The 16,811-nt window shown below is 39.5% G+C and overlaps 1 protein-coding gene and 2 long non-coding RNA genes across 6 annotated transcripts; all 3 read right to left on the reverse strand.

Moving 5' to 3' along the window:
- Positions 1–2,030: 2,030 nt before the first annotated feature.
- On the reverse strand, positions 2,031–2,305 carry LOC122008741. The gene is made up of 2 exons (XR_006119358.1): positions 2,243–2,305; positions 2,031–2,147 (listed from the first exon to the last, which is right to left on the reverse strand). It is a non-coding gene; the product is annotated as an uncharacterized LOC122008741 (long non-coding RNA).
- A 1,837-nt stretch (positions 2,306–4,142) lies between these two features.
- LOC122008675 lies at positions 4,143–4,584 on the reverse strand. Its single transcript, XR_006119344.1, has 3 exons — positions 4,562–4,584; positions 4,267–4,386; positions 4,143–4,175 (listed from the first exon to the last, which is right to left on the reverse strand). It is a non-coding gene; the product is annotated as an uncharacterized LOC122008675 (long non-coding RNA).
- A 6,049-nt stretch (positions 4,585–10,633) lies between these two features.
- On the reverse strand, positions 10,634–14,460 carry LOC122010229 (ribosome biogenesis protein BOP1 homolog). 4 transcript variants are annotated; one of them, XR_006119814.1, is made up of 9 exons: positions 14,317–14,460; positions 14,066–14,178; positions 13,331–13,437; positions 13,189–13,259; positions 12,711–13,000; positions 12,437–12,570; positions 11,071–11,160; positions 10,778–10,880; positions 10,634–10,671 (listed from the first exon to the last, which is right to left on the reverse strand). XR_006119814.1 is itself a non-coding variant. In XM_042566692.1 (5 exons), exons 1-4 carry the CDS (start codon positions 14,060–14,062, stop codon positions 12,902–12,904), a joined length of 282 nt encoding a protein of 93 aa, XP_042422626.1. In that variant the 5' UTR covers positions 14,063–14,254; the 3' UTR covers positions 12,232–12,570; positions 12,711–12,901. The 4 variants fall into 4 exon arrangements, 1 of the variants encoding a protein (XP_042422626.1); XR_006119816.1 differs by lacking the exons at positions 10,634–10,671; positions 10,778–10,880; positions 11,071–11,160 and adding an exon at positions 11,264–11,399; XR_006119815.1 differs by lacking the exons at positions 10,634–10,671; positions 10,778–10,880; positions 11,071–11,160 and having other exon boundaries at positions 12,232–12,570; positions 14,066–14,189.
- Positions 14,461–16,811: the final 2,351 nt, after the last annotated feature.

Genomic DNA, 16,811 nt, shown 5'->3' on the forward strand with positions numbered 1-16,811 from the left:
CATCACCTTGTGACTACTAATTGTGACTCCTCACAATATATGACAAGTGTCCTTCTATCCAAGACATCTAGATTGATCAATGTGAGGCATAGACCGTGTCATCCTCTAATCAATCTAAATCTTGAACTCCAAGTAGACTCACTAAATCAAATGAGCTCAATATCTCATATTGACTCATTTGGGCATGGTCATGCACTTCATGGTCTCACTCTATCAAGAATATCGATGTCGCTCCCGTCATATAGGAGGGATAGTCTCATTTACATCACTCACATCCCTCTGCATAATTCGTTACATACCTAGTAATCGCCTTTATAGTCCACCCAATTACGGGTGACGTTTGACGAAACCAAAGTACATAACTCCTTATGTAGGGAACCATGGTGTCTTCAGGTCTAAGGACTAGTAGTCATACTAATAGCCACATGAGAAAGTATATGACACTCATATAACGATCCATGATACTTTCTCATGGCGGGTTATTCAGTATACATTCTCTAATGCATACCCATGTGTCAACTTGATATCTCTATATCCATGACTTGTGAGATCAAGTCATCGAGTTGACCTACATGCTAGTTTTATTGCATTAACATTGTCCCTGAATGTTAACACTCGACTAGGAATGATTAAGAGTAGTGTTCCCTATATCATCTCACTATCGGTTCAACTAACCGATTGATATAGGTAAGAACCTTCTACTCAAGGACGCTATTATACTTAGTTTATTTGGCACCAATACAAGTAAAGTATAATAACCAAAAACAAATGCCACTACAACAAAAACATTAAAAGACAACGGTTAAAAACCGTTGTCGTAGGCCTTTTAAAACCGTTGTAACTGGCAGTGTTGTTAAAAGTGGGGGTTACGACAACGATTTTAAACCGTTGTCGTAGAATGAAACGACAACAGTTTTGCAACGGTTTAAAACCGTTGTTGTTTAGAGCACTTTTAATAACGCTGCTATCAATTACAACAGTTTTTGGGGCTACGACAACGGTTTTTAACCGTTGTCTTTTAGGGTGATAGACAACAATAATAACAATTTTAAATCGTTGTCTTTTAAACTATTGTCTTTTAATACCAATATATCATATTTCAATATAAATATATAATAAAAGCTTATAATCACAAAAGAAAGAATATTCCCCATATCAATGTCATTCAAAATGTTACTTATACAAGAATTATAATCATAAAAGAAGAACCATGTCTCATATTCAAATAAAATTTATCCCAATACAAATAAACAAATAAACTCCATCTACAACTGCTTCCTGTGGGGCAACTCCCTGAACGTTTGTGGGCTCATTTGTGGACTCTCTTCCCTCAACGTGTCGTTGAGTATGGCCAACTCCCTGAGCTGTTGCTTCTTATAGTAGTCCATTGACTCGTCCTGCAAGATTTGGAGTTTGAATTGTGACTATGTTTCGATAATAACATTCGCGTCGACATCTTGTAGAACAATGAGGAGGATGCAACCTAGGTGAAAGTTTTTGTTGCCACAAGTTTCAGAAGATCTTCAAGGGTGGCAACAGCTTAGTTTAAGCGAGCATCAATTATGTCTGGTGTAAATTCTGCCTCCAATAGTATGTGCAGTGGTTCGTTTAAGTGTTCATATCCAGATTTATCCCATAAGCTTTCTTCCTGTTCAAAAAAAGGAGAGAAAACTTGAGTATTAAGACAAGAAATAATGCACCTTAGCTTTTGAGTTGATAATAACAATCCATTAATTAGGACATATTATACGATGCTAATATCGAAAATTACATAAGTTCTAAAATGCACGGTTAACTTAATGTCGATGTAACTTGTACAAAGAACAGCATACTCTAGCAGAAACAAGAGAAGAGAAACCCATATCACATTCAAAAACATGGATTATTTTACCTTCAAACATAAAGACAAAGATCTATTTTTTATGTAGGTAGGCCTTAAAAAGTTAATAGTGAGGATAATACATCAAGGTTTGGGAGATTGGAATATACTTATTTTTCATTAAGATAAATATTACATGATATCCACATACCATTATAGAATCCTTCACTGAACCTCGACCTCATATATAAACCCTGCATTGAGTTGAAGCTTCAACTCTTTTTAAGGAGTTCCCACGTGGTCCTAGTAAACAGCCAACAAAGTTGTACTGAAACGCATGAAACCAGCAGTTTAATACATGTTGAGAGATTAACTAGTTGAATTGATTTAGACAATCTGTCGACAAAATCTTGCTAAAGAGACCTATCATCAGTTGCATTGCCTACAGAACCTTGGTATCTGGAGTCACTGTGATTAATTTATTCTGGATATAGGAAAAGAATCGACATCAGATTGGAAGAAAAATAACAAAATCTTGAAATAATACTTCTACTCAATTCAAAATTTTCAGACATTGTCTGTACAACTTGAGATTGAAATTTACCTCTTCAGTCATGATGTCACCAACTTTAGTTGACTTGGAAGATCTTCCCTGTACAATCATTTTCCAGAGATAATCTGAAGAAGAAGGAATCGTTAAGAACACAAATAATGTGCACGACAAGTATAATTGCATAAAAGAACCATTATCAAAACTGGTTCTTAGTTTTCAAAAAAGATATTGAACAGAGGTGAAGACCAAATTTATCTGCTAATCAACTGCTCTTGTAGGATGTTAAAATTGTCTTAAACTTATTTCCCTAATGTCTTGAAGAGGTGAAGAACAAATCTGCTGCTTAGAGAGAACTGGCACACACATTGGACCATCACACAATTGATTTGCATCAAGTAAATGATTGTGTTTGAGACAATGTGATTATCAAAATGTCATGAAAATAACTTTCAGGATAATTAGATAATTTTTAACTTAATTGAAATTTAAAACTTCACATTGGCATACACTCAGTTGTAAAAAGATTGCCATAAAAATTGAAGCTGCCGAAGAACATCTGAAAATCATCTACCCAGTTGAATCTACTGGAGCTGCCATAGAATTGAGAAATTTACCAACTAATTGGAAAATATCTTATGATTTCACATAAATGTTTAGCTTTATCCGTGCACCCATGAGCACATTTAATACCATTTCACAACCAACAAAAACAAACATGGACAACCAATTACCTCTCTCAGTAACAATTCCAGTAATTGTCTTCTCTTCTCCGGGTCTCACCACCACTAAAGCTCCAACATTGTGTTGTGTCATCTAGAAATAGTAGAGCATAAGCCATCAGTTAAAACTATTTAAAGCTGGATGGTAATCCCAAACAAGATTGACACAATGGCCATTTACAGATTTGATAGCATCATAAACAGTGTCATCAGTTGTGCACCACAGCTAGGAACCATCAACATTCTTCCCCTTAGCTGTAAGAACATCCCGGATAGTCGTGCTTTCAAAACCATGCTCTTCCAACTGTGTAGGCGAAACTGACTCAAAACGTGAAAACACAGTAGGTAACAAAAGTAAGCTACTTAAATTAACGTTGAACTCATAGGGATCCAATCAATACAGCTTGAAATCCAGGAATTAGAAGAGAGAACCAAAATGACTTAGTATGGCTTATATCTGCGTCCATGTCCACTGTCATTGTTCCGACCTCCACTTGAGCTGCCACCATATTTTCCCCCATGTTGCGGTCTTGAGACAGGTGCTTCAGGCTGTTGCCTAAGATAAATGGAGAATGTATTGATGATTTAACAATCTTAGTTGCAAAACAAGACAAAAAAACATATGGAAGACAAAAAACAAAGAGCTTTTGTTACACCACGAGAATGTTTATCTGTTGAAACAATTGTTAGCTCACTTACAACACATATCCAAGTCGTCCATCGGGTAAGACCATGGGCACCATTGTCATGCCAGTAGGGATCTGTCCCCTTCCATAAGCCATAGACTGCAAAGTAGGCGAAATGAGATATGCAAAACCCTCTGAACAGAAATATGAGAAACAAAAGGTAAGACAAATAATGCAGTAAAACAATGAGCCTTTCGCATTTTCCTTAAAGAAGCATGTTGTACTTTATACCTGCTGAAACCTTGAAGCTAGAGCACCATAAGCACCTCCCAACACACCGTACCCCATTTGAGATAAAACTCCCAAGTACTTGAAATTCAAAAACCAAGTTGACTACCAGCAGCTAAGATTGTGGAATTACTAACCGGGATCGCATTGTTGATAGAAGTCCTCGAAATCTGCACAGGCGAATAACCAGGAAACAACAGAAGGTCAATGACGATAACATCGTTGAGAAAGGAAAAGAAGAAAGAAGCAGAGTGGAGTTACTGGTGGTGAGCGCCCTGATGATGGCGGCTCGCCGACCCTTGATGTCGCGGAACACCTCCTCCACCAGGCGGGAGTTTTGGGCTGCCGATCCACGGTCCATCTCGGCGATCGAGGGGGCTCCTAATTGGTCACGGAGCTGAGAACGTAGCCAAGAGAGAGAAGGGCGTCAATCTTCATGAGCGAGGGGCAACTCGATCAAAAAGGGAAAACTAGATCTTTCTTTCAGATCTGAGTTTTACCGCCATCCATACCTAAAACCTCAGATCTACAAGAGGGAAAGAAGAAGGAGACTCACGAAGCTGGTCCTTGATGACGCCGGCAACGGAGTAGGGGAGGGGGTTGATCGAGGGAAGCAGATGGCGGCGAAAGGAGTCGCAGATTGTTGATGAAGTCCCCGAAGGGATCAAGGTTTGGTTTCAGCGCCATGTCGCGCAGCCGTATGAGGAGAAAGATCGTATGAGGGGAGAGGTTTAGGGTTCGAGTAGGTTAAGGGGGGAAAATAGAGCGCCAAAAAATTTTCTGAGAGAGGGAAGCAAATCACTGCTACAACAAAAACAACGAAGGAGAAAAACGGCGAAAGAATAAAGTCAAAGACAACGGTTTATTAAAACTGTTGTCTTTGACCCCTAAAAAAGCGCTTAAAGACAACAGTTTTAGAAAACTGTTGTAAAAGGTGTTGTTGATTTTACAAAAAATCGCTCAACAACAACGGTTTTTACAAACTATTGTCTTTTATTTTTTTCAGGTGCTCAAAGACAACGGTTTTATCAAAAACCGTTGTCTTTAACCAAATTAACAACAGTTTCTTTTAAAACCGTTGTCTTTATGGTGTTGTCTTTTAACAATTTTGTTGTAGTGTGCCTTTATTTATATAAGAATATGATACAATAAGTCCATAATACAATCATCAAATGATTGGCTCTAGGGCTCTAACTAACAATCTCCCAATAGCACTAGTGCCAATCAGTGTAGACTCTAAGCCCCAATGACCTAGTGTGACCATCATGGTTCCTCTGTGCCAAAGCCTTGGTCAAGGGATTTGTGATGTTAGCCTCCGTAGGTATTCTGCATATCTTCACATCTCCTCTCTCGATAATCTCTCGAATGAGATGGAAGCGCCTTAGTATGTGTTTGGTCCGCTGGTGTGAGCGAGGTTCCTTCGCCTGTGCTATAGCTCTATTGTTGTCACAATAGAGCTCAATAGGGTCAGCGATACTGGGAACCTCCCCAAGTTCAGTGATGAACTTGCAGATCCAAACTGCCTCCTTTGCTACCTCTGATGCAGCAATGTACTCGGCCTTTGTCGTAGAATCAGCTACTGTGTCCTGCTTCGAACTCTTCCAGCTCACCGCACCACCATTAATGCAAAATACGAACCCTGACTGTGATCGATAATCATCCTGGTCGGTCTGGAAGCTAGCATCACTGTAACCCTTTACAGCTAGCTCATCATTGCCTCCATATATCAAGAAATATTCTTTAGTCCTTCTTAAGTACTTAAGAATATTCTTGACCGCTATCCAGTGACTTTCACCTGGATCTGACTTGTATCTACTCGTCATGCTCAAAGCATACGAGACATCAGGTCGAGTACATAGCATGGCGTACATGATAGATGCTATGGATGAGGCATAAGGGATCTGATCCATGCGGTCTCTCTCTTCTCTAGAAGAGGGACCTTGAGTCTTCGAAAGACTCACGCTATGTGACATCGGCAGAAATCCCTTCTTGAAGTTCTGCATGGCAAACCGAATGAGTACCTTGTCAATATATGTACTCTGACTTAGGCCAAGCAATCTCTTAGATCTATCTCTATAGATCTGTATCCCTAGAATGCGGGATGCCTCACCTAAGTCCTTCATTGAGAAGCAACTCCCTAGCCAGGTCTTGACAGATTGAAGCAAAGGGATGTCATTCCCAATGAGTAGTATGTCATCCACATACAATATGAGGAAGACAACTATATCCCCTACAATCTTCTTGTAGACACAAGGCTCATCATCGTTCTTGATGAAACCAAACTGTTTGATTGCATCATCGAATCGAAGATTCCAGCTCCGAGAAGCTTGCTTTAGTCCATAAATGGACCTATGCAGCTTGCATACTCTGCTAGTATGCTGTGGATCTACAAAACCCTCAGGTTGTGTCATGTACATATCCTCGAGTAGGTTTCCATTCAGAAACACGGTTTTGACATCCATCTGCCATATCTTATAGTCATGATATGCTACAATAGCAAGCATGATTCGAATGGACTTAAACATCATTACTGGAGAAAAGGTTTCATCATAGTCAATACCATGAATCTGCTTGAAACCTTTAGCTACCAAGCGACCCTTATAGACAAGTACATCCATGTCAGTCTTTCTCTTAAAGACCCACTTACACCCAATGGGTTTTACCCCTTCAGGTGGATCAACCAAAGTCCAAACTTGGTTGGTGTACATGGATTCCATCTCGGATCTCATGGCCTCTAGCCATTTCTCGGAATCTGGTCTCATCACAGCTTCCTGATAGGTGGTAGGCTCATCCTCTATAAGCACAACGTCATCATGGTCAGACAAGAGAAATGAATATCTCTCCGGCTAACGACGTACCCTATCAGACCTGCGAAGAGGTATGTCTACTTGAACTGGTTGTTGTTCCTCAACTCTTTGTGGAACAACATCATCCACAAAACTTTATGGTTCCAGTTCAACTTCCATCGAGGCTTCAGTGTTATGGTCCGCATCTTGAACTTCTTCAAGATCGAACGTACTCCCACTAGTCTTTCTAGAAACAAAGTCCCTTTCTAGAAAGACTCCAGTCTTTGCCACAACTACCTTGTGCTGACTGGGAATGTAGAAGTAATATCCCTTAGTTTCCTTGGGATATCCAATAAAGTAGCACTTGTCGGATTTGGGTCCTAGTTTGTCTGAGACTTGACGTCTAACGTAAGCCTCACAACCCCAAATCCTCATGAAAGACACCTGGGCATCTCTCCCAGTCTATATCCTATATGGTGTCTTTATCACGGCCTTGGATGTAACTCGGTTGAGTATAAAAGTTGTCGTATCTAGAGCATAGCCCCAAAGGAATGTCGGAAGATCTGTGTAACTCATCATAGATCGTACCATATCTAATATGGTACGATTCCTCCTTTCGGATACACCATCCACTGTGGTGTTCCAGGAGGAGTGAGTTGGGATAGAATCCCACACTCAGCTAAATAGTCATGAAACTCATGGCTAAGGTATTCTCCACCTCGATCTGATCAAAGTATCTTAATACTCTTGCCAAGCTGGTTCTGTACTTCATTCTTGAATTCTTTGAACTTTTCAAAGGATTCAGACTTATGTGTCATCAAGTACACATAACCATATCTACTGAAGTCATCAGTAAATGTGATGAAATACCTATAACCGCCTCTAGCAGCGACATTGAAAGGGCTACATACATTACTATGTATAAGACCTAACAAGTCAGTCGCTCTCTCACTGTGCCCACTAAAGGGAGTCTTGGTCATCTTGCCTAGTAGGCATGACTCGCACGTCTCATAAGATTCAAAATCAAATGAGTCCAGCAAACCATCCTTATGGAGCTAGGATAAGCGCTTGTCATTTATATGACCTAAGCGACAGTGCCAGAGATAGGTTTGGTTCAGGTCATTTGACTTGAACCTCTTGGTATTTATGTTATAGATTGGGCTTTCTAGGTCTAGAATGTAGAGTCCGTTCATCAGATGTGCACTACAATAGAACATATCTTTTAAATAAACAAAACAACATTTGTCCTTAATTATAAAAGAGAAACCTTTCTTGTCCAAACAAGAAACAGAAATTATGTTCTTAGTTAATGCAGGCACATAACAAGAATCATCCAACTCTAATACAAGCCGGAGGGCGTAGATAGAAAATAAGTCCCCGTGACAGCCCGTGCTCTATTGCCTACAGTAGGTCCACCTCGCCTTCGCCAATGCCCTGCTCAATGCCCGCACATTAGTACAAATGTGAGATGCACATCCCAGGTATCTAATACCCATGATGAAGAAATAGATAGATTGACTTCTATAATATATACCTGAAGTGGAAGTCTCACTTTGCTTCTTCTTAAGATCTTCCGTACACCTTGCAGTTCCTCTTCCAATGCCCGGCCGACCGCGGAAGCAGGTAGCATCCTGGCGACCCCTCCTTTAGGCAGAGCCTTGCCTTTGCCCTTGGCTTGGGACTTTCCTTTGCCTTTGGGCTTGCCCTGCCCTTGTGTTTGAACCATCGAAGCAGTGGGGCTTTGCCTTCTTAAGGTTCGGCTTATAACATGCTAAGCAGCTCGGTAGTGACTTGTCAATTTCGCTCATATTGTAGTTTAGAACGAATCGACTATAGCTATCCGCAAGGATTGCAAGATCGGTCGTTGCGGCCTTGGCCAAGCAGGAATCCCAACCTCTGTAGGTTTTCTATGTACCCAATCATTTTGAGTACATATGGTCCTACGGGAGCCCCATCTGACATCTTGCACTGAAACAATGCCCTTGAGATCTCAAATCTCTCATGCCTCGCTTGTCCTTGATACAGTTGACGAAGATGTTCAACCATATCGTAAGCGCCCATTAACTCGTGTTGTTTCTGAAGCTCAGAGTTCATGGTCGCGAGCATTAGACAGGACACATCTAATGCGTCATCTTGATGCTTCTTGTAAGCATCTTTATCTGCTCGCGTGGCATTGGCAGGAGGAGCCTCCAGAATGGGCTGCTCCAGAACGTACAGTTTACGTTCCTGGGTGAGAACTATTCTCAAGTTCCTGTACCAGTCCAGGAAATTTGCTCCGTTGAGCTTGTCCTTCTCAAGGACTGAACGCAGGGAGGAGTTCGTATTCGATGTCATGGTTATCTACAACAGAAAAATGTAGAAAATAAATATCATATTCTTTTAAATCACTTAATTACGCCTTTAACTAAATGATGCTCCCACTGAATTCTATAATTCATGTGGGACAAGATCCACATCATACTAACCCTTGAGTTAGCTTTGACTAATACGCCCAAGATTTAGTATGATTGGTAGGTAACGATTTACCAATTACATCTCTATGCAACTCTTGTTTATAGGATCATTATCCGCAGTTATATTAAAACTTGAGTTAGCTTTGGCTAATACGCCCAAGAATTAATATAAATGTGATTTATGTCCTATCTTTCCAACCATTGGAAGAATGCCTATAGTTGTACTCGATCCAACCAAGTTAACTAGGAATACTCAATCTAATTGAGTTTGTATTCGCCCATGCGTTGATAAGCGGGACCAAGATTGTCCCTCCGTACCCTACCAAGATAATATGTATTGCTCTGCTTTGGCAGATTCAACAACACATGTGATCGAAGTAGTGATAGGTATCACGGCACGGTAGACATTAGAGTTGACGTGATTTAGATCTAATCTAAACGATGATGCGTATCATATACTCGATAGATCTAATCTAATCGAAAGGGTGCATCATGTGCACGACTTAAATCTAATCTAATCGTTAGGCACTAATTAATTACTTAATCATGCATCACATATACACAAGTAATTAATTAAATTTATTTATGATTAGTCATGACCCTACTACGATCTTCTCAAGCCAATGAGAAGATCGGATGGTCAACCTAAGGTCAACAACTTCTCAAGCTCCTTCCTTTGACCACCTTGTGTTGCTCGCGCCTTCCTCATAACTCCGTCTCGAGTGGACCTTCCACGACTCCAATTTTGTACATTACAATTTTGAAACTCGAGTTACATTCGAGTATACACTACAACAAAAACCTTCATAGACATCGGTTTTCCACCGGTGTCTATTTGATTTTCGACCGATGTCTATGAAGCCGATGTTAAAAGTCTGCCATTTTAGACATCGGGTTAAAACCGGTGTAGTATCACTTAACGACACCGGTTTTCGAATCGATTATTAACCGGTGTAGTATCACTTAACGACACCGTTTAATCAATGGTGTAAAACCGATGTAATATTGTATGTTAATAACACCAGTTTTGGCAGCGGTAAATGACCGATGTAATATTACTTTATAACACCGGTTTTACATAGGTGGAAAACCGATGTAATATGTATATTTTTTAACAGCACAGATTTGATTTTAAAACCGATAATAACAAAAAAAATACACAAATATTCACAAATTGTACAAATATTCTTCATTCAATAATATCCATAAAATACACAAATATTCACAAATTATATAAATAATCTTCTTATAACAATATCCATAAAATACCCAAACATTCTTTTTACATCAAAAGCTAGCTAATAGATATCAAAATCAAGGTAGAACATTCTTTTAACACATCAAGGTAGAACCGCACTTCAAATGTAATCTGGCATGCATTCAGCCCACTCATCAATTTCAACTCTGGAGTACTTGAGATTTGTAAACTGTAAAAACACATAAATCCACCATATGTCAAATAACTAAAACAAATGTGTACATGTATCAAATAAAAAATATAAGATCACAAGTGCTTGTCATAAACATGCTTACCAGCGTGTTGAAACCTATTCTGTGAATGGTGGCTTCGAATGAACTTCACGAGCAAGGCCAAAATTTGCTATCTTCACAAAGTCCTTGGTTACCAATAAGTTCTCTGCAAAGGTCATAATCTAGTTTAATAGAATGCTAACTTCACCAGAATAATTATAGGTGCATAAATCACATTTAACAAAATAAATGCTAATCCTAGATAACAACGTTGTAGGAATATATATGTTAAGAGCACACAAATGAATCTTTATATGGATATTTGGTTAAAAGCGGAACTAAAGAGGTACACCTACCTCCCATGTCAATAAGTCACTTCCTCGAGTTAGATATGGCTTTTGCAAATCTAGCTCCATATAAAAGGTGTAGAGTTTGATATCTTGAAGCTGCAAATCCAATCAGAAGTAGGATTAGTGTGGTAAGCAAGACATTGAAAATCCCATTAATAGACACATATTGGCCATGAGAACCCTTGTTCTTGTCATTGAAATAAGGTGACTAGGAATAAAATAGGCACTAGGAATGACTAAAAATAAGTACAACTAAAATTCATAATTAGGATATCACTAGGAACGACAGTAGTGAAATAGTCTCCTTTCCGATGCCAATCAATTTTTGTCACAACCTGCAAAGCAAAAGAATGAATAATAGAAAGGTAGTGGCAAAGAATATTATAAAACTAAAATTATTAATAGGTTGCAGCTTAGGAACACACGCAATATAATTAAAGAAGGAATCAAATATAAAACTGCTTTATTGCATAAATTCCTCAAGCCGAACCTTATTTTCTCCCCCATTTTCTTTGGCTTCATTTAAGAACACTTGTCGTGCCAATCACAACCTTCCGCAATGATCCAATGTTTAGAAAATCTTAAAATATCATCTTAAGCATGTTTTCTTAGGCTTCATTTTAGACCTGTCTTTTGTCGGCCTACTAGCAATGATCTTTAGCAAAAACAATAAACTGACTGCAAGCTGTGCACCTAATCTCATTATATGATAATGCAACAATCAAGTTGGAAAAAATTATACTAGATGCCATATCTGTATGACAAAACATTTCAAAGATATTTTTGTAAATCCATTTAGGTACATCAGTACATATTTGCTTTCATCCACATACTGAAATGTAAAAAGGATGAAGCAAAGCTGTCAACCTTTGGTCATATTGTTTGTTCTTATAACTGAATTGTAAAGATCAAACTTGTTAACAGATAGTGGAGGGAAGAAAGTGAAGAAAGCTTGCAGAAGCTACAACCAAATTCAGCTACAACACACACAGAAACATCAAACAATGAACAGGACAACTGGGAAAATTCCACACAGAAACATCAGTATAAAGAATGAGTCACGACTCCAACATCTAAGACAGCATCATCTATGGAAACATGATACTAGTGGAGTTGAAACTTACAGGATAGAAAATTCAACAAAAAAAATAAAACAAAGCCATCATGTGTCTCAAAGTCAAGGTTCAACATCATAAGAAATATGCATACCAAACTTATAAGTCGTTGATAAAATTAATTCTTGACAATAAGGATACTAGTTGGTGCTTACAGGTAAGGGGTTTGCGGAAATGAATTGGTCAAAAAAGAATAAATTATCAAGCAAAGAACATGAACTTGCTACCGTATTCATGTAGGATCAGCAAGTACTCACGTATCTTGACTCGAGGAGATTCTTCAAAGTTTCCTGGAGAATCTATCATTAGTGGCAATACAGTTTAATGACAGAATCTGCTCCAGCTGTGAATAGCCATGGCTGCCTCGGATGAAATTTACAATCTAAAACACCTGTTCAATTAATAAGTTAATGTTAGGTCTAAGATAGGCAGGAATTGCAATTTTTATTTGAGTTAGAAAGCCATAGTTTCTTAATCTAGACGCGGTAAATGAAAAACAAGGAAAACAACAAAGTTTGCAACACAACTGACCTCTGTCATTAAACTGAGAGAATTTGGTATGCCTAAACTTTTCAGGGCACTTTAGGTTTCATCCTGATTCCAGCCTCAAAGGTTAGGTAACTAGGTATAATGTCATGATTTTTATATATTTCCAATTTGTCAGTGTGTATTAGAAAAAAGAAAGAAACAAAACTGAGATATAAAATAGGCACTAGGAATGACTAAAAATAAGTACAACTAAAATTCATAATTAGGATATCACTAGGAACGACAGTAGTGAAATAGTCTCCTTTCCGATGCCAATCAATTTTTGTCACAACCTGCAAAGCAAAAGAATGAATAATAGAAAGGTAGTGGCAAATACTCTACCAATTAAAATAAAGTAATCCAAAGGATTAAGTCTATGTCTAGAAACAATTAAGGTAATTTGATGTGCCTATATTGAAATTAATTACTATACAGATACATATGTACTCTGAAGGGGGGATACACAATGAATATAGCTCACCTTGCAATGCTTTAATCGGATGCAATCATATTTATCATCTCGAACCCATCTCACTGCTGGAGTGGTATTTCCTAAAGCACAGAATCGAGTGCCAACTGATCTGAACATAAACTAAAATAATATTATGAGTAAAAACACTTACCCTCATCCTCCTCTAGTTTTGATTCCTCCACATGAAGCAACTCCTTGACCCTTGCTTGATTCTCTGCACTTCCCAATCCAGTATCTAAAATAAGCACATCGCATCCTCTGAAACAATGTGTAAATGTATGTCAGAAAGAAGCAGGGTGGAATTAGGCATCGAAAACTGAATTAAAAAAAAACCCTAGAGGGTGGAAATTAAATTACAAAAACCTGGAGGAAATGAACATACAAAAGAAACGCTAACCATAGGTACGGCTCCCTTCTTTTAACATAACCATATTAAATTTATATTCTAACCTAAACCATCCAATATCTAAATTCCCATTAGATCTTCAAGGTTACAATCTTCCATAATCACCTAACATGAAACCTAAATGTCACTGAAACCATTTCAGATTCAGGTTAATCTTTATTTACAACATTCAATTACCCAATATAACAACTCTTATCCTTGTTAACTAGTAACACATCATACCCTTAACCTCCAACACCAGAACAAACAAATTCTTATTGACTCTGCCGTGGATCCAGCTCAAAACACACAGGATTCATTAGGTAACATCTATTGCAACTAATGATCGCACAAGGGTAAGGAACAAGAACTAAACCGTACCTCAATCCCCTACAAACAGAACATTACATAGTGCATCTTCACTAGCCGGATCAAGAAGAAAGAATAACAAGAAGTCATCAAAACAACCTGTTAACAACAACAACAGATCGACCTCATTACCTCTGCACCCTTCAATCACCGGAGATGATCACTGATACGAAGAAGAGATCGATCCAACAGAGCTGTGGTGGCCGGGACCAAAATACCAGTCTCTGCTTCCCAGAAAGAACCACCTGAATCAACACTAGAAAGGATCAAGGTTCGAATTCACAACCAAAACCAAACCCTTACCTCCAAGATCGAAGTTAGGGCAACGACTTGTTCTTGTCGACGAACAGGGACAGAGATCGGGAAGGAACAATGGTTGTTACCTCCTCCAAACAATCGATGCTGGCCTGATCCAACGCCGATGCACTTGGTTCCCTCCCGACAGCCGGCGAAATCCACCGATCGAGATCCGTCGCCGTTGTTCACCGAGATCAGAGAAGGGAGGAAGGGATCGGGGAGAAAGAAGGTTCGGCTTTAACTAACCTCTCTTCCTCTCAACGCTCCAAGGTCCGCTCTTCGCCGGTGCCACCGAGAGAAGAAGAAATCGCCGGTCTCGGTCGCGTGAAGTCCGAAGTCGCGAGAAGGAGAAAGTCGGGGGAAAAGAAAAGGCTTCGGCGCTTTATAGAGAGGTTAACCCCAAACCCCATCCTCAACCTTTAGCAATCAGACGATTAAGAAGAATGAAAAGAGGAAACGAGAGGTTTTGACCGTGTACCCAGTGAGCGAAGAGGCCGAGAAGGAGAAAATGAAGCACGGAGAGCCTTTATGCCTGCAATTTTAGGGGTTTAACAGGCAAACATACTTCGTTATTCTTGTACTGCACTCGATCTCTCTGCTTCAGAAGAAGGAGACCCCTTTACACAAGATCAGAGATCTCGGTGTTGTTCTCTCTTCCTTCGGATTCCCTCATGTTGCCGACCAACCGTGCCATGGTGGCCGTGGGCGTCCTTAGCTGTTCGGATCTTGTCGGCCCCTACCTTAGCCGGGAAGAGCGAAGAGAGGAAGGAGGCGGAGGAGGAAGAGAGGATCGGACGAGGAGGCAGAATGGAACGATTTATACTGTGATTTTGCTTAGGATCGAAGCAGGTGGTTTTGATCCTAAGGGGCGTCGATCCAGGAAGGGGAAGAGATCCAGGAAAGGGAAGAGGGAGATGAGGCTGAGAGAGATGGTCGGAGGTTTAGGTTTAGGTTTAGGCTGAGAGAAGGGGCGCGATATTGGTTTAGGTTTGGAGGGAACTTTGTGAAGTGTTATAAATTTTGGCTGGTGGAAAAATTAAATTATTTTTTTTTGGTTCATTAACATCGGGTTTTAAAAACCGCTGTTAAAACCGATGTCTATTAACAAAAAAAAAGGCGCTCATAGACATCGGCTAAAAAACCGATGTCTATGAGCGAAAATCTGCGCTTATAGACACCGGTTTTTGGAAAAACCGGTGTAAAATACTCAAAGACATCGGTTTTTGCTTAAAACTGTTGTTGTTCCACCGATGTCTATGAGGCTTTTTCTTGTAGTGATAAACTAATTTACAACAAGAATATAAAATAGAGAAAGGCACGACGCGCAAGTCGCGAATCAAATGTACAACACAAATGACGGCGCACAGGCCGTAATATGAATTACAACACAAATCCAATCAGATTGGGTCTTTTTGGACCATGACTATCACAAATTATACATAATTCTAAATTATGTAATTTCCAAAATTTTTTATAATTTTAATACTAATTTTTATAATTTTTACGAGTAAAATTTTTCGGCGGTCCCGTTTAGCGATTTTCAGGCGCAATCGCGGAACGAATCCCCTTGCGGGGCCAGGGGCAGCGCCCCTACCCGCGATCTAACCATCGCGAGTATCCCTAAGCGATCCTACAACGCCTTAGCCCACTGTCCCAAAAAATTTTGGGGCGAAACATTGTCGTTTCGGAAAAATCTTCTCAGTAGTCGAAGCCTACAAGTGTATAAACACTTGTGCTTCGCTTCTACGAGAAAATTACTCATAAAAACCATAAAAAACTTAAATTTACAGAAAATCACAGAAGCTATATTTTTCATAAAAAATCAAACTAAACTCGTACAAGTCTTCGCACGTGGCTCTGATACCACTGTTGGGTTTTTCGGGCCGCGAAAATCGCTTTTCGTGTCGCGGAAACCCCGAAACCCCCAGCCACGGATCCGTGCGAAGTAAAAACTTTCAAAAACAAAATTATGAGTACGAGTTTACCAACCTATAGATCTACAGTAGAACTATATGTTAAGAGATTTTTACCTTGATGCATGCCTTTCGCGAATCCCGCTCGTCCAAGGTGTCGAATCTCAAGTTGTCAAGGTAGACAACTCTCTATGCGTATCCACACGAACACAATAGGTGGAGAAGCCAAACAAAGGTGTGCTAGCACCTAGAGTGTTCGGCCAAGAAAGGAGGAGAGGGAGAGAAGAATTGGAGCAAGGAAGAAGATGAAGGAATCAATGAGAATTACTCACAAAATGAAATTCATTCATCCATTGATGTGGCCGGCCACATTAAGAGATGTAGTAACCTCCATGGAATGCCAAGAGTCACAACTTTTGGTAACTCCCATGAGGTGGCATCCCACTTAAGCAACCATGATGATGTGGAGCATCATCATTGACCCACTCAATGCCAACTCACCAATGAGGTAGCATAAAGTCAAGTCAAACTTGACTCTTTATCTTCCTCTCAAGTCAAGTCAAACTTGATTTAATCTCTCCATGGTTGATCTAATCCAACCATTTAATTCAAGCCAATTTAATATAATGAATCTAATTCATTTAATTAAATTGATTCAATGAGTCATA

The sequence above is a fragment of the Zingiber officinale genome, chromosome 8A (assembly GCF_018446385.1).
Source record: "Zingiber officinale cultivar Zhangliang chromosome 8A, Zo_v1.1, whole genome shotgun sequence".
Classification (NCBI taxonomy): domain Eukaryota; kingdom Viridiplantae; phylum Streptophyta; class Magnoliopsida; order Zingiberales; family Zingiberaceae; genus Zingiber; species Zingiber officinale.